Source organism: Sinocyclocheilus rhinocerous, unplaced genomic scaffold (genome assembly GCF_001515625.1).
Source record: "Sinocyclocheilus rhinocerous isolate Xijiao unplaced genomic scaffold, SAMN03320098_v1.1 scaffold677, whole genome shotgun sequence".
Classification (NCBI taxonomy): Eukaryota; Metazoa; Chordata; class Actinopteri; order Cypriniformes; family Cyprinidae; genus Sinocyclocheilus; species Sinocyclocheilus rhinocerous.
In genome coordinates this window covers 2,186,061-2,207,258 of record NW_015633185.1, presented here as the reverse complement: position 1 = coordinate 2,207,258, position 21,198 = coordinate 2,186,061, and the positions used below count along the sequence as shown (strand labels likewise).

At 37.3% G+C, this 21,198-nt stretch overlaps 2 protein-coding genes across 2 annotated transcripts in view; both read left to right on the top strand.

Moving 5' to 3' along the window:
• Positions 1-5,117, top strand: part of LOC107743622 (myozenin-1-like) — a 9,460-nt gene extending 4,343 nt beyond the window's left edge. Inside the window, exons 3-6 of the mRNA XM_016556953.1 lie at positions 2,887-3,074; positions 3,293-3,527; positions 4,555-4,735; positions 4,861-5,117. Of these exons, the coding sequence (XP_016412439.1) occupies positions 2,887-3,074; positions 3,293-3,527; positions 4,555-4,735; positions 4,861-5,095 (839 nt within the window). The 3' untranslated portion in view covers positions 5,096-5,117. The remainder of the gene's footprint in view (positions 1-2,886; positions 3,075-3,292; positions 3,528-4,554; positions 4,736-4,860) is intronic.
• A 1,704-nt stretch (positions 5,118-6,821) lies between these two features.
• The window catches only part of LOC107743601 (inactive ubiquitin carboxyl-terminal hydrolase 54-like), a 62,019-nt gene continuing 47,642 nt past the window's right edge, over positions 6,822-21,198 (top strand). Inside the window, exon 1 of the mRNA XM_016556931.1 lies at positions 6,822-6,960. The gene's annotated coding sequence lies outside the window, so the exon portion shown is untranslated. The remainder of the gene's footprint in view (positions 6,961-21,198) is intronic.

Below are 21,198 nucleotides of genomic sequence, written 5' to 3'. Positions count from 1 at the left end.
ACACACACACACACGCACACGCATACAGTTGGTATAGGAAAGGGTTAAAGCTTAAGCAGTAAAGAGGAGAGAAATAAGGAATGAAGTTATGGAATCATTTGCATATTCAGCAGATTTACAGCCTGAAGGGAACATCAGATTCTTAGTTCAAACACACCTTTGTAAAAAGGTGCAAATGATACCTAATGTATCAATTAATAAGACTCAGTTTGAATACTTGCACGTCTCGTCTGTCTGAAAGAAAGGCTTGATGCAATCTGAAGGCTCGCGTGGATCTTTGCTGAAGTTGGTTGATGAAAAAGAACCAGTTTGAGTCAGAGAATCCCGGTGAGTGGAAAGTCAAGGCCGAAGCCTGGCACGAACTTAGTGGGTTCTTAGCAGCGTTGTAGCTCACATTTTCTCATAACCTAACAGAACCACCGACTAGCGGGCGGGTCACTGATGCGAGGCCTTTAAGGTCTGAGAAGATTCACGCCTCTCAAGATGGGCTTGTCCAATGAGAAAGGCTGAAATTCCAAGCGGGAGTTTGGAAATACTGGGGAGTTTATGACCCTTTGTGTGAAAGCATGGTAATTTGCATATGGAACTTGAATCGAAATTACTAAAGATTCTCAGGACACTAATATATTGCCTATGTACCAACATATAATAGTCACTTTCGTTTAGATCATCAGAAGACGAATTCATAGATACTAAACATGGTAGGTGCAATATAACAAAGAGTGAAAAATTTAAGGGGGTCTGAATACTTTCCGTACCCACTGTATGTAAGATGACAGAAATTAGTGTTTCGATCATAAGCATGCATAGAATAGTCTAAAAATATCAAAGACACATACACCATGACCTGAAGGATATGTGTGTTCATTCAAAGAAAGGTTTTCCTATGAATTAATTAGTAGAAAAGTCCATTTCTACTGTGCATTGTGCCTCTTGCTATGGAACATGCAGTGATTTTCCCTGCTTCGCATTCCTCTAGGCAATAAACCCAGTGATATCAGCGTTGGTTGCCATGGTGAAATGGGGCCATGAGGTGTTAAGACGCATTTCGGGGGAAGGGTCCATAGGTCCTCATACGGCGTGTTAACTGAGGGGTGTTACAGAGTATTTGTTAAATATAGCTAACAAAATATATATTGTGTGTTTGATTGGTCCAGACGCTACATAATCCTTTAGAAATGATTTTATTATGCTGATTTGGTGCTCAGCTGTTATTGGGCACTCAGTCATGAATAATGGTTATTATTGTTATCAGTTTTTTTGCTGCTTAAAATTTTTGTGGAAACAAAATTTGTTCAGGTTTCGATTAATAAAAAGTTCATAAGAACAGCATTTATTTGAAACATATGTAGCATTATAAATATTTACTATCCCTTTTAAATCATTTTAACGCGTCTTTGCAGAATAAAAGTATTATTTTTTTCATTTCTTTTTTTTCTTAGCTTATTTAAACCAAACTTTTGAAATGGTAATGTTTCACAGTTTCTACAAAAATATTAAGCAGCACAACTATTTTCAGCATTAATAATTAATAAGTAAGAAATATTTCTCGAGTACCAAATCAACATATGATTTTCATAAGATCATACAGAAGACTGGAGTAATGGTTGCTGACAAATCAGCTTTGAAGAATCACAAGAAATATAGTTTAAAAATATTATTTTTTAAAATAACATGCTTTTAAATTGTAATATTTCATAACATTATTCACTGTATTCACTGTCACTTGGTGAGCATTAGAGACTTCTTTCAAAAACACTATATATTCATGTCAAATATATACTGTATATATTCATGTCAAATTTTAGAAAGCTTTGCTTAGAATAACATGATACTAAGGTCTGGGACTAAATAAGAGGATTTTCATATAATTAAAGAGTGTGTTTGTTTAACCTTCCTGACAGGTGAGAAGGTGTCTTCTTTGAAAGATGTTATTAAAGAGATTAGACTATGGACATGCCATAACACAGACAGTGTACAACCCGCTCAATCTTATAAGGTTTCACAAACTGTTTATTGGGAACATCATCTTCATTTCAGGGCCTGTCACTAAGGTTTCATGCTTTTGGATTTAATATGTTTTAATGAGGAGAAATATGTCAGCAACAACATGTATCTTGTAGATTTCATAGCTGAAATGTCAGCTGTGTCTCTGATTATTACCGGAGAACCTCTCCCTCCCCTTCATCATTATAATCATGGGACATTTACTCCACTGAAAGAACATTACATAAGTGTCTCCAGCCGAAATTAAGTCTAATTGATATGTTCTTTTTTCATGCTTTTGAATGTGAGTGAAAAATTGTTGTTGTGGAAGAATGGAGAGACTCTTGCAATCCTGATACATGTTTAAATGTTTTTCCTTAAGGCAGCATTATTTTGATATGAGGAAACAGTAACTTATTCCATGCAGGGATGCTAAATCTACTGCATAGACTTGATATCGTTCAAATGATTTTATTGTTTACATATTAATACTGTTATGAACATTTCCAAGGAACTGTGGGTGATTTTCCAGCACAAACAGTGGGTGGTAGGATGACTAATAGCTATTTAGTTACTGTTATGATTACAATGCAGGAAAAATAGATACATCTGTATAAATATGAATGACGACACTTGATACTAGAGAATCCGGGACATTTTTTTTTCTTCCCAAGCATGTTCTGATAATACCACGCACAGTTAAAATACATGTGAACCAATAGAGTATTACAATGCTGATTGCACTTTATGTTAATATACATTTCATTTCAGTTTGCCAGATACTTTTGATCAGAAAATTGATTGTGGTGTTTTGTAAAGGAATTAGACTCAGAATTCTGTCATTAAATGATAAACATAAAACTAGCATATTAGTGAATAACGACTCTTTTTGTTTCCTAGAGTATGAATCAGAGCCTGAGGCCTCAGAATTTGACTTGGGGAAAAAGATCAGGGCACCCAAGGATATCATGCTGGAGGAACTATCCCTAATGAAGAACAAAGGCTCCAAGATGTTCAAGATGAGGCAGATTCGTGTGGAGAAGTTCATCTATGAGAATAATCCTGACCTCTTCAGTAGTGAGTCCATGGTAAGGCAGGCAAAGAGCTATCAACATCTGTGTATTTGTTGTCAGATTATTTGCTTTAAATTATCATTATTCCTAAATCTCAGTGTTCTACATTCATCCTATTCTGATTTTTTATTCTGGCCAAGTTCTTATTTCTAATTTAAATGTAACATTCCAAGCGTGATTTGAATGCTGATTTGGAAACTCTTCCACTAATTATTATGTCACTCTGTGTCAAGGATAACCTCCAAAAGTTCGTGCCCAGCCTAGGGGGCCAGATGATGGATGTTGGTGGCCGCCTGATTGGTGGACAGATGGCTGGCCAGGCTGGTGGAGCCGGCCAAGCACCAGTGCCTCCTCCTAAACCCGGAAGCTATGGAAAGGGAGCAGGGGGTGGGCTGCAAGCAGGTGGGCTTGCTGGAGTGGCAGGAGGAGCAGGGGGGAAGGATGGTGTGTCAGGAGATGCCTCACGGAGTGAGTAGGAACCCAGATGGAGACCTTTATACACTAGCCAGCTCACCCACACTAGAAACTGCCATGGAGACTCACCATGAAAAGAGCTTGTAACACTCCAAAGAGAAAGGAAAAAATGAAATCGCATCATATGACCCCTTTAAACAGGGTTATTATCGTTACCTAAAACTAAAACTACTCTGTAAACAAAACAAAACAAACAAACAAAAATAAATAAAAGTAAAAAAACTCCTGGTGATTTTCTGCCATTATTTCATTAATTTTATGGCCATTTCCGTTAACCGTAAAACACAATGTAATGAAGTGCAAAATTCAAACTACAGGTAAAACACCTGTAAAAGATTTAAGAAAAGAAAAGAAGCCCTAGATTTATGGATTTTTTTTTACAGTGTATTAAAAACTGAAATAAAATAAAAAACATATATTAGATGAAAAACTTAAACTAATAGAAAATTTGAAATGTTGCTTTGGCAACTGAAGTTTAAGTTGAAGCAGTAAAATTAAAACTAAAACCGAAATAAAAACAAATGAAACCTACATAGCAATATTTTAAAACATAAAAAACTAATAAAAATGACATAAGCATATTACAAAATGTTAAAAAATGAAACTACAATTAAAATGTAAACTAAATATAAAATAAAAGCCTATTAAAAAACCAAACCAAACCTAAACCAACCTATAAAAATTGCAAAAGCACAAAAATGACTACAAATTAAACTAAAATGAAAATATAAACTATACAAATAAAGCCAATGGAAATTCTAATAGTAAATAAATAATACTAAAATATTTTTTTTTGTTAAAGGGACAGTTTTCCCATAAATTTAAATACTCGCCCTCATGTCATTACAATCCTTTTTTTTTTTTTTTGACTAATGACATACAGATTTGGAATGATGAGGGTAAGTAAATGATAGAAGACAGAATTTAAATTTTTGAGTGAACTATGTCTTTAACTAATGGAACACTCACGCTTTTACTAATGGAATGCATTTACTTTCAATCAGTTTATATTTCTCTATAGGTGAGGAACGTTCTAAGGCTGCTTTGGAAAAAGCAAAAAAGAGGGCCGCATATGTGAATACATACGTTTCCCCTTGGGAACGGGCTATGAAGGGCAATGAAGAACTTGTAGCCACAATGAAGGCTCAAATGCCAGGACCCTGCCCTCAAAAGGAGCTGAGCAAATATAAGTGCTTCAACAGGTGCAGCTGCATTTCTTGATATAGGCTGGACAATCTGCCTCTCCTCTTTTCCTTTGCATGCAACAATAGTACTTTGTCAGACCTATGGTTTCCTTTTTGCCTTTAATTGGTCAATCTCTTTTTAGGAGTGCTCTGCCTTATGGAGGTTTTGAGAAGGCCACACAGCTGATGACCTTCCAGCTGCCAGACATCGAGGTGGCCACTGAGGAGCCTGAACCGGCAGTGGTGTACCATCATGATATCGGTTCACGACCCTCTTTCAACCGCACACCCATCGGCTGGGGGGGCAGTGGTGAACCAGGCAGCATTCACATGGAGTTGGATACTATACCATTTGATGGGGAGACTGACGACCTGTGAATCTACAACCCTAACAAAAAAATAAATAAAATACAAAATGTATACCTGTCCTAATTACCCTGCACTCTAATAACCAGATACACACACACCTGTGCACACAGTCACAATGCAACAATCCATCAGGAGAATGGCAAACCTCTCTCACTGTACATGTAACTTTGAATCTAAATCTGCCTCTGAATGTGAGCTTTAAACAAAGAAATACGTATGTATTTGTGGAGGATTTTTTTTTTTTTTTTTGCATGAAGCATACCAACTTAAATTAAGGTGTCAGGTGGAGACTGAAGTTTTGATTCGCTTGTTATGTTGCCAACATGTTGCACTTTAGAAGTGAACAAATGAGCATGATGTCTCTTCGGCAACAATGTCATGTTAGCACTCTCAGTGATGGACTGCTTGGCACATGCTGCTTTTTTTCTGTCACTTACATAAAGGTAAACAGTTTTGACTGCATAATCTGTAACCTCCCTTTAAATAAGCTAAAGTCCCATTTTACAATTTCATTATGGTGTCATTTACATGAGTAAATACAGATTATAGTCATGATCATCATGTATTTATGATTATAATGTTGTGGAACATCTTACACAGTTTCTGCTATAGTACATTACTATTATTACATGTAACATGAGCACATTATGCATATTAATATACTAATCATATCCATGTCTTCACAAACATTAATGCAAAAATTCAAAAATAAAAACTCTAAACTACTGTCGTCACACCACTACATGCCCATTCTTTAATAAATGATTGATTGCTTATATTTTTGTTGTGGTCTTTCGTGAATAAACTGTGTCGTTTGTGACTATAATTAAATTGGGAAGCATAAAGTGGGCCATAAGTATATTTGCCTGTGTTTTATGGTACTAATACTAACCACATCCAGCAGGTTGTAAGCAATATTTCATGAGGACTTACAAAATCAATTTTATGAGCCAGTTCTTTTTAGTGAATGAAAAATGTGCAATGCAAGTGTTCAATTCTCGAACAAATTACTTGCATGAACCAGTTCTCTTTAAAGCATTAAAATATATAAAATAACAAAAACAAATGAAATAAATTCAATAGTCGGAGCAATAACTGAATTAATGTGACTCACAAATCTACCGAACATGTAGGCTACTTAGTTTTTATTTTGTCATGTCTGACTCAAAATAACCAAGAACTGTTTCTTTATTTAAAGGGGTCATATGATGCGATTTCAAGTTTTCCTTTCTCTTTGGAGTGTTAGAAGCTGATTGTGCATAGATAAGATCCCTGAAGTTGCAAAGACTAAAGTCTCAAAGGAGGGGGCTTTGTAGAAAACGAAGCGTTTGAGAGAGGCGGGGCATAGAGGACCTACAATAATGTACAGTATTTGAAAAATAATGTGTTTTTTGAACATTAAAGCATGTCAACATATTCTGTTACACCAAATACGCAAAATAATGATCTTTAAAAAAGCATCATATGACCCCTTTAAATATGTCTGAAATTTTTAGTATAATAGTAGGATTTAAAAAAAAAAAAAAAAGAATGTCACCCTGTGTCATCGCTTGGTATTCTGGGCTCCTTGTAGAGTTACATTGCAAAGAATCATTTCCCCAAAATTTACTAAAAGTCGTTAATGGAATCGTCAATGATGCCGTTCAAAAATTAACGATTCCTATTAGTACTTATGAACCCCTGTATTTACAACCATCCCAGGCTACGGCCCAGTCTCCTCACACTCCGTCGACACCTGAAACGCCAAACATCGCGAGAGTTGGTTGCCTTGGCTGCAGCACACAGTGACGCTGAGGGATGTTTAAGGTTTAGCGGCAGAAAATAACAGATTTTTACCCTGCCGACCAGCCAAGGGGGAGGATGCATACTGCAAGGTAAGGAAACCATCCTTTCACCATCCTATCGAAGCAGTGGCTGTTCCTCCGACATGAAAAAGGGCAGAGAAGACGTTTTGCTGTGTGAGTTGGGAAGTTAAGACGTAGCTGCTCTTCCACAGGCATGTGCTGATCTAGTAAACAAACATAGGGATGCATCACTGTCCGAACAAATGGATTTAATCATTTACGCAGCACGGCGTATTTCAAATTTTTTTTTTTTTAGCTACGCTTCTCCGAGAGGGTTGTATTATAATACAGGCATAGTGCGAAGTAGACGCTATATCTCACATGCAGTGATGTGCTGACGAAGCTGTGCATACTGTGCGTTGTGGCGAACACAACGCTGCGCATCTAGAAGTTCGCCACGTAGTAGAATAACCACATGGTGAAACCTCGACCGTGTCGATGCATGCATCAATTCTATCATACATGGCCAATTACGCATGCATTTTCAATTTGTTTTATTTTCTATAACGTTTTAATACAGCCTACATAACAGAAAAAAAGGATATTGTATATTTGGAGGTGATTTATTGCTGGTCCCGTCTTGTGCATTTTAATTTACCCAGCATATGCTCACCATTTTCAGTGACGTAGCGGTTTCTCATCTTTTCAATACACTTGATAGTCCTCTAGCCGCCAATGTCATCTGGTGGCGTTTCAGAGGCTGTGCAGGTGAGAGGCAGAGAGAGTGAGATGTGTAGGTCATTCAGGTGTGCTGAAAGACTATCTATCTATCTTTGTTAGTGCACTTTCAGCATCTCCATATGAGTGCATGAAGTTGATTTTGTGAAGTTTTGAACAAAGCATCTATCTATTTATCTATCTGTATGGTTCATTATTTTTGGATTTGTTGTTTGTCTGGAGACACATCTGCTTTGACATCTATTTATTCCTATTACCTACTGTTCTGAGGAAATGACAAGATGATAAAATCATAATAGCATTCATAAACTTTGGATTTTCTTCCTATATTGAACAGAATGCTTAGAGTTTAATGAGTTGGTTTATTTGCGTGCACAAAAATCAGTTAGTTTTCAGTGTGTGATGGTGTTCTCTCGTCACTCTTCCTTTAGCAATGTCTCTGTGAAAAGTAAATAAGAGCCCTGGCATGCATGCAAAAGAAGCCTACTAATTGTTATGTAAAATTGAGAAATGAATAAATTAACATACTGATGGTCACTCCTCGAGGGCCTACGCTCCCATGTATTCATCAGCAGACAGAGCCTTCAGTCTGGCTAATTGGTTGGGGGGTGTATGGGATTCCTGTAAATTTCACAACATGCTTTTAAGGGCTTATGACGGGAAGGGACAGAAAAGCCCTTGAGGGTAACTTTTATTAAACTTCTTAAGGTAAAGGAACATTTGAGCTGAGTGGGGGACATTCATGTGTAAATCAAAACTCTGTCTTCATTTGATATTAGCCAAAGTCTTTTCTTTGTGTGAGCAGTTTTCCTGCTTCATCAAGCCCCCAGTAGAGTCTGGCTGCAGATATGCACTCTCAGCTCACATGCACTCCTCTCTCTGTGATGGTATATGCACTCACTCTATGCAGAGGAAACCCAAATAAGCTGCAGTCTGTTCATGCCAAACAGAATTTAACAACAGATTGTCATAGAAACGCGTAATGATTCTACTATTTCATAAACTCTTCCATATGTATGGTGAATGATAATTCTTCTCCATATAGATGCACTCATAATGATGCTGTCATGTTTTTCCTGTTGCTTTCATCAGCACTGGTCATGATGAACCAATCACAGTCATTTGTGATTACAGGTTAAGACAATGTACGGAAATGACAGGTACCAATACTTTTTTAGTATACTGTATGTGTGTACATAAGACAAAAAAGTGACGGGATTTCTTTGCATCCCAATGGAACAATTTTAAGGTAGAAGCAGCTTATATATTAATTTTTATGTCTGTGTAAATGCTTTTTTAATATAATGAACTTTGAGGATTTTATAACAAAAATAATTTTTTTTCGTATTGCAGCCCAGTAAAACGTGTCATGGACAGTGAGGAGAATTTAATGAGACTGACACTGCTGCTGGCATTGCACATGTAGTTGGTTTATTGCTTTTCAGTTTGCAAGTCTCACAGCAGTCAGTGTAAATAATCTTGCACATTTGGACTGTCATCGCCTGTCAATATTACACAATATCCTAACAGAGACAAACTTGCATGAATTGCATGTTACAGACTAAAATCTTAAACAGACTGAGTAAATGCCAATAAATAATCACACGTACGGTTATGACTTGTAAGTGGCAAAACTCTTCTAATGCAGCCAGACCCGCATTACTTCTTTTTCACAGTGATACAAGTCTCGCTATATAACAGCTTTGGTCATTTTCTAATGGACAGTTTCCCTAAAAGGTATTTCAACTTTTAATTCACACTTAAAAATGTATGAATTTTATTGCATTGGTAATAAAGTATCAAACCAACAATTGTGGCTTAACTGTCCAAATATGATTTGTAGCCACTGTGTCAGTGTGTCTTTGTAGGATTTTAATGGCTATGTGTTTTCTAGTTTTTGTCTGTATTGCCCTTTTGTTTCTTATTCTTCATTAATTGTTTGTAGAAATGCTTTTAGAAAGTAAAAATGAAGAAAGAATAAGGCTTTCAGCAGTCCAGCTCTCTTTCGAGTGTTGCTCAAACGCACCTGCCTGTTTCTCATTAAATTCTGTCTGCTGGCCTGTAGCTGATAGTGAGGCCCTCCTCTTACATGTAACCTGTGTGACAGTCTGGATCATTATGTAACAGTCTCTGAAGCCACAAGACTTTAAAAAAAACTTTAAACCTGCAAGGTTCTTTCTGTATAAATGCGTACAGTGAATTTTGAAGTTACTCAGTTAGCCATTATGTTTAATATTTTTGTGGAAACCATGATATATTTTCTCATGATTTTTTGGATGAATAAAAAGTACATTTGAACTAGAAATCTTTCGTAAACATTATTAATTTGTTTTTACACGTTTAAAAAAAAAAAAAATTTTTATACAATTGTTTTGACACTTTTTGTGGTCAGTTTTAGTGCGTCTTTGCTAAAAAAAAAAAAAGATTAATTTTATATTAACTTAAAAAAGGTTAAACTGACCCCAAACTTTTGAATGATTGTTTAACATTTGTATTTTGTATTAAAGTCCCAAGGTCTTTTAAAGTGTGGATTTAGCATACATATACTTTTTGTGACCACAGTATGTAGTTAGTAGTATTTATACTTGTATTTTCTACATGCTGTGCAAAAGTTATGTGTAAGTTACGTACCATGTTTTATACCTTATATTTCCATGAAAACACTGGCAGCAGTCATTTAGAAGACAGTGCTACTGAGAATTATGGATGACCCTCCTACAAATGTCATATAGTGTAAACATTTTAGCTCATTGCTTCCCCTGTAAACATATTTCTTATCACTTCTTCATTTAGTTTTTTATAGCTGCTTCCTAAAATGACTTGTGTAGGTCAGTTACCGTTAAAAACCTGTTGGACATCAGCCGGCCTTAAAAGGCTGATGTTTAAACACGAGACTTCCACAGTCTCTCTCAAACATAATTAACAGAGGCCCTGTGCTTCTTGTCTCATTGTGGGGTGCATGAGAACTATTTGCTGTTCCCATAGAAAAGATCCACAGTAGCTTTAACAAATAATTGGATTTGGAGGCACCGAACTGAACATTAATTCAAGCTGACAGTGTATTTGACATACAGGGTCATTACACAGTGTGTTTAAGCTATGACATGACCTCCTGTAGGTCACTAGGCTGGTAAGGGAAGTTATGATGTTTACTGGGGACAATAATGATGTCTGAGGTAAAAAAGACTCAATTTGTTACAAAAACTGGTCGACCTTGTTTTGAATACGCATCTGTGAATCATTGAATAGGATTTTTTATTTCTTTTTTCACTCCCTCCTATTCCTTCTCTCTCTCTCTCTCTCCCTCCCATCTGTTTCTGCTTAAATATCTCTGTGTATAATTGAAAAAGCTTGAGTCATGGACATTCCTTAAAAACCATGAAATTTCTACGCAGCCATGAAGATATGGAGTTGAAAATCTTAAAATTTATTTCAAAAGTAAATTTGAAATATCTTTTATAGAAATGTCTTTGTAATACTTTTTTATAATTGTTCTTATTCATTTATTTATGTTTGTATTCGTATTTTGTGTTCTACTATGTTTTTAATGTATAATCTTTGCCATGAAATAACCTGTGAAGCTGATGTGGCAATAAACTTAAATTAACTGAAGACATGGACTTGTGGGCTGCTGTAAAGAAGTCTACACCCTGTATGCCTAAGCCATCTAAAAATGAAAGACTCTTGGAGACTTTGCTTGGCTAATAACTTCTGCACTCTCTTGATGAAATGAAAAGAACAGCATAACCCAAATGATTTCGACCCAGACAGGCTTTAAATGAAAACACAATATCCACATTCTTATCTCAGCCATAATAATTTCATGGTTGAGGCCACAGTGTTTATAGATGATAAAAGAATAGAGAAGCTTCAGAGGACAAGTTCAACCGTGGAAACCAAGCGGCAACCTTCCGGTCTCTCTCGTGAAACCAACATGGAAGTGACTAAAACTGCAATTCATCGACTGGCTCCAAAAGGTCCACCGTCGAGCTAGGTGGGCGTGGCTTCAGCAACCAGCTCCCGCCTCTTTGCCCATTATCGATTATCCGGGAGTGACGCGTGGTGATGCTCTGCCAAGATGGCGACGGCCGGCTCCGCCCACTTTGAGCTTCAAAACCGCTCTTCAGAAACCTACGGGTGACGTCACGGACACTACGTCCATGTTTTTATACAGTCTATGGTGGAAACATGCTGAGGGACAGAAATTCTGAGAAAGGCACCCATTTGGAACTCTGGACTATTTTTACCCTCCCCCAGAATTCCCATGGGAGCACAGCACACATTTGTGAATGGCTACTGTGCGTGTACTACTGACCACCTGAGGAGACACGGCGCAGATATTGATGGATGCTGTTGTGGAATCCAAATTTAACCCCCACAAGCCTCTGTTTGAGGGCACTTTTGTCGCATAGCGAGTGACCATGTAAACAGGTCAGCCATGAGTATTACTATTGATATGAGGTTGGATTTGAATTTATTTGCAAGTGATAAAACTCTTTCTTCACTCTTAGACAAGGTTTAAAACTTTTTTTGTATTATTATTTTTATGTAATGTTCCATTTAAGATTAAACGGTTGAATTACAGTTGACAATTTATCCTTACACAATTTGGCAATACAGTGTGCAACTAAGGTATTTCTACTAGTTTATTTATTTGGATGAAACAATGAATAATTGCATGATTTAAATTTGTTTAATAAAAAATTAATTTGATATCTTGCATAAGCACATCTGTTGGACAAGTGTTATTTTAGCATCAATAAGATGCTATTATAGTTTTTATGAATATATTGAATCAGTTTTTAGTTTTATATTTTCCATTTTCGTTTAAATGTTGGTTAGTTTTAGTTTTTTTTTTAAATGCGTAGCTTTCAAGTTTTTATTTTCAAGTTAAACTAGTTAAATGGTGCCTTGGCAAATAGCTGAAATAAAAAATATATTTTATTATTAATATTTTTTTTAGATTTTATTTTAGTTATTGTTTATTTTATTTCACATAATGAACGATTTTAAATAATGAAGTTTACTTTAATTACCCTGGTTGGAATGGTCTTTACCAATATGGAAGTCACAATAAGGGCAAAATGGCGCCTAATATTATTTTATTTCATTTTGCACATCAGATTTATATATCTTGAGTTCAGTTGGTTGAATGTCTTAATGTGAATGGCAGATTAAGATTACTGATGACAAGTTCTTAATGTTTAACTGCTTTGGTTTTAATTATGTCTAATTAGCAGATCTCTTAGAAAGGCTTAGCTACTAATAACAGATTTTCAGGACAAATTAGTGATGAAATTAGACCTATACACCCTTTCGTCGTCCATCCAGGCAACAGCGCCACTTTATTATGACAAAGAGGATTACAGCCAAAAATATCCCATATGGTATTCATTGATGTTTCTGGCTATGAATGACATTTAAGTTGCTAATTTTAAGCGACATTTCGGGATTAATCTTCTAAGCATGTGGACCTACTAAATGGCTCTTATAAGCTTCTATTAAAGCAAGTGTTTATAAAACGTCTAAAGTTTGTGTGATTTAAGAATGTGTCAGCTGATTAATATAAAATGGCTGTTGTCCTTTTAAAAATAATTAATCCTGAGGCATTTGCAATGCAACACAAAAAACATGCCCTCACATGACATTAATGGTTGTACTTATTTATGTTTGGCTGACTGGCTCTGTATTCAGTCTCTGCTAGCTGTCTCAAGTCATATTTGCTATCTGAGTGAGGTCATATTTGTCTAAAACACACTGTTTGGCATTGGCTCACATGACTGTGTCTGTCCAAACAGATAATGTTCTTTATGAGTTGTCACATGGTTTTTTTGTGGTACCCTGTCTGTCCCTTTAAAGGCAGGAAAGTGGGAGGAGCTCCCTGAGGAAACAGGTGTGTGCTGATAGGGATGATGTCATTGTTTCAGAATCACCTGGAAAAACCTGCATGATTGTCAGCAAGATATACACATTACAGCTGCTCATGACCGGATCACAGACGTCGGACAGACAGGCGCTGTAAGTACACAGACAGTATAAAGCTTTATAAGGAACATCTTTTGTCAGCCTGAGGGTTTGTTTTACAGTTTTACGTGAACTGTATGCCGGAGAGCTGTAGCTGACAGGTGCGTTTGCTGCGTTTTAAACATTTAGTGGCTTCATTCAGGCTTTTCTATGTTTTAAGAGGAAATTCTAGAGGGTTCTGTCCATGTTGTAGCACAATGCTTGTGTGTATGGAAGTCATCAGAGATGAACAGTTTGGCTTTTTCCTTGGAGTTGTGACCTTGTAAATTTTTCACTTTTCGACAGTTTAACTCCGTCTTTGTCACTGCACAGATTTATTTAAGCTTTATTTCATGCAATAAAGTAGTAAATTAACTTTGCACAGATCTGTTTTAGATACCATGAACAGTTGTGCTGTTTCAGAGCATGATAATGATACCTACAGCGGATATGAAACTGCTGCAGGAAATTAATAAAAATATTAGGACTCAGAAACATGCAATGGATACATGAAAACTGGTGAAGACGAAAACAAAAAAAATTCCAATAGTGACCTATTTTCCATTCTGGTGTAGTATTTATGGAGCAGATTTAGTTTTAGGCAGACAGCGAGTTTATGCATAAGGAGCCTTTTTGCCCTCTGATGTCATTATGTTGTGAGATAATGCATGACTACAGTCCTTGTCTGGAGTAATCACATGACCGAGTGAGTAAAGCATGCCTCGCTGTCCTGGAGTTGTCACTCAGCGAGAATTATGTCATTCAGGAAGTAGATCGAGTAAAACAGGAGGAATAGTTACCCAGACCTCTGAATCACCTGGATGGTCACTCCTTTTTCTGATGAAGGATGTGAATGCAAATTGTGTGTTGCATGAAGTTTTTGGTTCATTGTTCTGTGGTTTAGATATGAAAACTTACAGGAAGTACCTGTTTTCCCTCTTTTTCCTCTCCCTGGAAAAGAGATTTTTTGCTTAAAAAGTGGTTAAAAAAAGTGACATACAAGCACTATAAATTTTGAAGTTAAATGTTGTGGGCTGCTAGTTATTTACGGAGTGTTTTCAACCAGGAAGAATAGATAACATCTCTGTAGGACATTAGAAGGTCAGCATGCGATTTTTGTCTTCAAACATTTTCATATGGGAATTTTTTTGACCCCATATTTAGTGACCGTTTTGTTTTTTGCATAACACAACACTGTTCTCATAAGAATTAATTGACTTTGTCACTAGGTCATTACTGTCAGTGGAGATGCTGTGTTGTGGATATGTTGGCTTATATTAGGAAGGCTATAGATTGATATACTGCATGTAATATGGTGTGATCTGTGGTTATCTTATTATATATAATGACTTGTTGCACAATATGACCATTTCAGGGTTTTGGATATCAGAAATCAAATTCATACACAAAACAAAAACATTACTGCTAGAAAAGTTAATTAGGTGTGAGTTGATAAAAGTATGAGTATGGGGGCTGGAGGGGGGGTCATTAATGAGTACAGTTGTGAAGCTAGGAAAACAATTTGTCATGCATTTGGGACAGGGGAGGAAGCTAGTGGTGGAACCATAGACTGTATAAACGCATGGACGTAGTGTCTGTGACGTCACCCGTAGGTTTCCGAAGAGCGTTTTTGAAGCCTAAAGTGGGCGGAGCCGGCCGTCGCCATCTTGGAAGCACGTCACCGCGCATCACTCCCGGATAATCGAAAATGGGCAAAGAGGTGGGAGCTGGTTGCTGAAACCACGCCCACCTAGCTCGACGGCGGTGACAGCAGCGGCAATCCACCTGTCACTCAAGTGGCTGTGCCCTTAATTATGCAGAACTTTAAGGCTTAATATAATTTAATAAATAATTTTCTGTGAAATATTGGCAGTCATTATGTTGGATTGTGGGTTTTTCCTCCATTTTCTGTTTTCCCTCATAGTCATGTGTGTTTTTTTTTTTTTTTGTGGTTTGTGTTTGATTCTCTCAGGGTTTGTTTATTGCTGTGCACTGCAGACTGGAAGCTGTAAAGCTTTCCTATACATGGTTTTTGTTGTATTTTACAGTTTAAATTCCATTTCTATGCAGTGATGTGTAAGAACAGTAGACTAATTTCTTTCTGTAATAGAATGGTGTAGAACCTGTTTGGTTTGTTCAGCAAAAGCATCTCGAAAATCACTGACAACACAAAATGCCATTGTATGTTTGACACTATCTGTTATTCCATTTCCTCCAACGTGCCCTGGCAAACTTGTGAAATGATTACTGAAATAGTTTGAGCCAAAATCTATATTAAATAAAATTGCCTTCATCATGGTTTATGGGCATCTGATGTTCATGCTTTGGTGTGGTCAAATCTTTTTCATACTTAAAAGTTCATCACAGTCACCACATCAGTCTGTTTTTTCAGAAGGAAAAGCCTTTAACATCTGCCAATGTAAAGTTCTGTGTGGACTGGCCCTCCCTTCCCTTCCTTCCTTTGACCTTGCTGTAAACCAACTATATATCAGATTTTGCAATGATTTTTCACAGAGAGCCACTCTTTTTGGTTTTGACCACAATTGGTCATGTCATGACTGATATACATTTGAATCTTGATTATATTTTACAGCATAAATTGGTTAGTATAAACTTGATAAGAAAGGGATAGACGCTTGTGGGCGTTCCTAGTGCTGTTGCTCTAATGTTATTGGTAGACTGCACGTCTGGACATATTTTTAGAAAATGCAATCTCAGACTATATATATTGCCGGTAATAATACAATATCATTCTAATTTGACTAGGAATTAGACTTAAAAGAAATAAAAGTAGCATTCTGCTGTTGGAGAGTGTTGTTGTTATAAAATACAGCAGTCCTCAGTGCACTTAATCCTTAACCAGTGCTAAACTGCACTGCATCATATAATTAACAACACAAACCATCAATGTATGAATCAACCTCCCTAAGACTGCCAACAGTTTCTTTTCCATGCATCATTTTTTTTTATATCCATGCATGTGTTTACTGTCAAATCATAGAAAACAGTGAAATTGCTCCGGAACTCTGTCCTGTCTTGCCTGCACTCGAGCCGGTGACATGTGAGTGCCACTTACAGAGTCTTCACTCCTATTGGTTGTCGCTCTCGAAATTCACTGCTCATTTGCATTAGTGTTCTGTCGCTAATGGTCACTGTCGCTCGTGTCGCCGGAAGTCGCCAGCTCTCCATTGAAAATGAATGGGATCATGTCGCTTTGTCGCTGTGTCGCTGGCAGTGTGAACGGGGCTTTAGTCATATTTTTCTGATGTGTAATATAAATAGTTTCTCAATCTGTGACACTTAAGTCTTCCCACTCGTCATATGTTTTTAATCATGAGTCTTGATGGGAGGTGCTGGCTGCTCTCCAAGTTAAACTGTTCTTATGGCCCTGTTAATTATCTCTGGGTGGAGGAAGTAACTTGCCCCACACACCATGTTATTTTCATTCAATCAGCAGTCAGTCAGTTAACAGTTTGGGGATTGTAAAATTGCTGTTTTTGAAATATGTGCTTGGTGCCTGTCTTCAGACTCGGAGTAAAGTTTTTTTCTCCATGAGTTTAGCTTTTTTTGTGTGTCTTTTAAGTTCTATGCTGAGTTTATTCTCAAATACAAAAATGTTTTTGTATGTTATTAGTGTCACTTTAGCTTAAATATTTGTTGGTGAAGTTTAAGACTGACTCACATTAACTACCAAAGTCATGTTATCTAGGAAGCATTGAGGGGGAACGCATTATATTATATCGAGATCTATGTATTGATTTGTGACAGCTAAATCACAAACAAGTATATGCTCTCCTCCGCATCACCTATCTGCGATTCTCTGATTTAAGGGCCGTTCACACCTAGGACGATAACTTAAAAGATAACTACAATCAAACTATAAAGTTTAAATAATTGTTCTAATTCTATATGAATAGGGAAGTCTACACCACAACTATAGGCTAATAAGGAGACGGAGGAACGTGAAGAATGATAAAAACATTGACAGCCAATCAGATGACAGAATTGCAGTGGGTGCCTAATAAACAGAACGCTATCATGCTTTGGAGTGGACGCTGATTATCGTTATAGTTATCGTTTTTTGGTGTGGTGGCCCTTTATACACACCAGCATAATTCATAAATCTTCTGTACATCAAGCATGGAAATTTGGACGTAGCTCATGATTTATGTAGACGCTCTAAAAAATGCTGGGTTGTTTCAACCCAACTTTGGGTCAAATATGGACTAACCCAACTTTTGGGTTAAAAATGTAATTAAAAAAATTTACCCAACAGTGGGTTAATCCATATTTGAACCAAAGTTGGGTTGAAACAACCCAGCATTTTTTTTTACAGTGTATCTAAATGTGATTTTTTTTTTTCATCATTTAAGTGTATACTAGCATATAGAAACCCTCAAAGCACACGAACTAAAAGCTATAAAACTACAGTTTTATTTTTATTTAATGAGGTCTTTAAAGGGATAAACTCATCCCTTTTCAAGAGTGGGCATTGCTTAGTAGTTCACCCGCCCCCATTTTATGTCTGGGGGCTGCAGGTAATAGCGCCGCCCCTCCCCCAGCCCGTCCGAACGCCCTCTGCATTACCGAGCTCAATGAACGCGCGCGTGAATGAATGTGCTGAGGAGAATCCGGCGCTCAGCTCGCGAGGATACCGGTAACTGAAGCTAACGGCCCCGTTGTCAAATAACAACCGGAGGTACCCCCACCCCCACAACTTTGTACGGACGCAGTTTTGAATGAAACTGGTGAGTTTTACAAATATTTATTTATTTTTTTTTGTGTGATGAAATTTTAGATGGATGGCTCAGGCATTCCTCACAGAATTTGGTTCGGAAGAGACGCGTATTCATTGTTCCTGAATTCTTATGGAGCAAAGCTGGAGACGTAGCGTTGGTCGCATGTTTCAGAGGAAACATTCATGTCGTTTCAACATAAAATTATCAAAAGTATAGTTTCTTGTTTCTGTACTGAAACTTGTAAAGAAATGTGCGAGAGTTTAATGGAAATGCACTGGGTTCGCCTAAGCGCACTGTAGCTAGCGTTAAATAGAAGGTGCAAAGTTTAAGAGAAATCTAACGTTATTTTTTTCGCGCTTGTGTTTTTAACGCAGCATTGATGTTTCAGAGAATGTTAAGCGCCTCTTGAGAAAGTTAAACTTGAACGGGTAAGTTATATAACAAGTGTTTAACGTCTGAACGTGTGTGATGTGATTTCACGTGAGAAAAATGTTTAAACAAACTATCTCAACTTTCACCTGTTGAGTGCCTTTAATGGTGTGTGATTTTTATAGTTATGCACCTGCTGAACTGATCATAATACCAAGATTTTAACTGTTTCCTTTTAGTTTACTATTTCTCTGAAGGATCTGTGATTACATGAGGAACTTGTGCAATGCTGAAGTAGACAGGATGTTAGGCTATATATCATGACAGAATGTGACTCTGAATCTGAAATCTGAACTCTGAAAACTGAATATGGTCTGCTCAGAAATACAAGTCTTTAGTTCATAAAGACATTTGTGTCATGAATTGTAGACCAAATTTCTTTGTGGTGCTTAAAGTATGCTACTACATGCAGCATAACCACCTTTTACCTTACACACCTAATGCTTTGTGTGAATTATGGGATTAACTTCTGTTAAACTGAACATTCAGATACTGCCAATGAACTTGTTTAAACGTCTGGTCTGCAAAAACTAGATGAAATGAGGTGGCAGTCTCCTCACCCTTCAACAATCAATCATCAAAAGGAAACTTAAAGATGTGAAATTATTGACAAAAAATTTTCAGCAGACCATGAATAACCCCAAAAGTGCATTTAAGTGAAAAATTCATGTTCAGGATTTTAAGTAAGGAGAATAGACTACAAGAGCGCAGTATCTGTTGTCTTTTCCATATTGTTACATTGGAAAGAAAAATAAAATGATCAGGAAGGACATGACACAGCAGACTGAAAAGAGCTTTTGTTACAGATATTCTTTTAGTACCAATGTTACATACAGTAACACGGAGTAGAGAAAAAAAATGGAGTATTTGGAAAATGTATGGCTTGGGGTGTACTCACACTAGGCACGATTATCCCCCCTCCCCACCCCCCCGCTGGCCTGCACTCACGCTTGCACTAAACATTCCGGGCCGGAGCACGCTTACGTCATGTATGAAATAACGGAGAAAACCACTTTCGCTAATATTCTGCCGAATAATTAATAATAATTAATTTATATTTTATGCCGTGCATTGATTTTCAATTGTATGTATCAGAAAATTATTATGGAGGCAGCTGACGTTAATGAATTAGCGGTTAGTGCTCACACTGCATGCGTACCGCGCCCGAGCCCAACCGAACCGTGCCCTGGCCCACCTCTTCCAACCGGGCCAGGGCCGACTAAATGAACGGCACGGAGCGCTCGCACTAATCAAACGAACCGGGCTTTGGGGGTCAAATGCGCTCGGGCACGGTTCAAAACGCCTAGTGTGAGTACACCCTCAGTCAGTCAAAGGAATAACAGCCTTATTATTTGAAATGGTTTGTTTCAGTCCTTTTGAGTGGACGTTCCCCAAACTGGAAGTACCACCCATAATTTCAAATGCAATGGACTCGATAGGGAAAAGGTGGATAGGCTGCTCAAGAGTCAATGCCATAAAGCATTGCAGGCCAGCTCTAGTAGTCACTTGGTACTATGAAAAGGTTCCCGCGGTGCGAAAGGCCCTAATGTGAGATCTGGCTAAACCCTTGGTGGGGTCAGCTCCAGATCAAACAGACCACACTAACAGGCTTTGGCATACAAAAGAAAGGGCTCGTGGGAAAAAGCCTGTTGATAGTAAAGCCACAGTAGCATGACAAGCGATATTAGTTTCTGTACTATTTGTGCTGAATTTGATGAAGAATATATTTATTTACTGTTGATTAATTATGTTTTGTAGGTATGCAGGTGAATATTCCTATACATACTAGGTTTGTGCCGATTAGTGTTGCTTTCGTCAACGAAAATTATGACTAAATATCGTCGTCAACGAACCTTTATCACGTGACGAAAATGAGACGAGACGCAATGTAAATGCTGGTCATGTGACGATGACTATAATTAAATGTATAATGCAATATTGTTGACGAATAAAAACGAGACTAAATGTGGTTTACAAAATAAAAACTATGCTAAAATGTCTCTAAAAACGAGACTAAATGTGGTTTACAAAATAAAAACTATGCTAAAATGTCTCTTCATTTTCGTTGACCAAAACGAGACAAAACAAAATGTTATAAGGTTATTTCGTCTCGTTTAGTCGCGTTGTTATTATTATTATTATTATTATTATTTTGCAGTATTTCTCACTTCAGGGGCTGCATCAGGTCGCACTGCGCAGACGCAGGCGACACCACTTCCTCAAGCCCCACTCGCGGCATTATTTAGAACAGTGTTTCCCAACCGGGGTGCCGCGCCTGTCGAGAGCAGCTATCTACAGTGCGACCATTTCAGTTGCATTTGCGACTGAAAACTACTGCGTGCGACTATTAAATTTTTTTTAGGAGCACCAGACTGACCCGATCATCATCATACTTGTGAATGCGCTCAGGGGAGCTTCG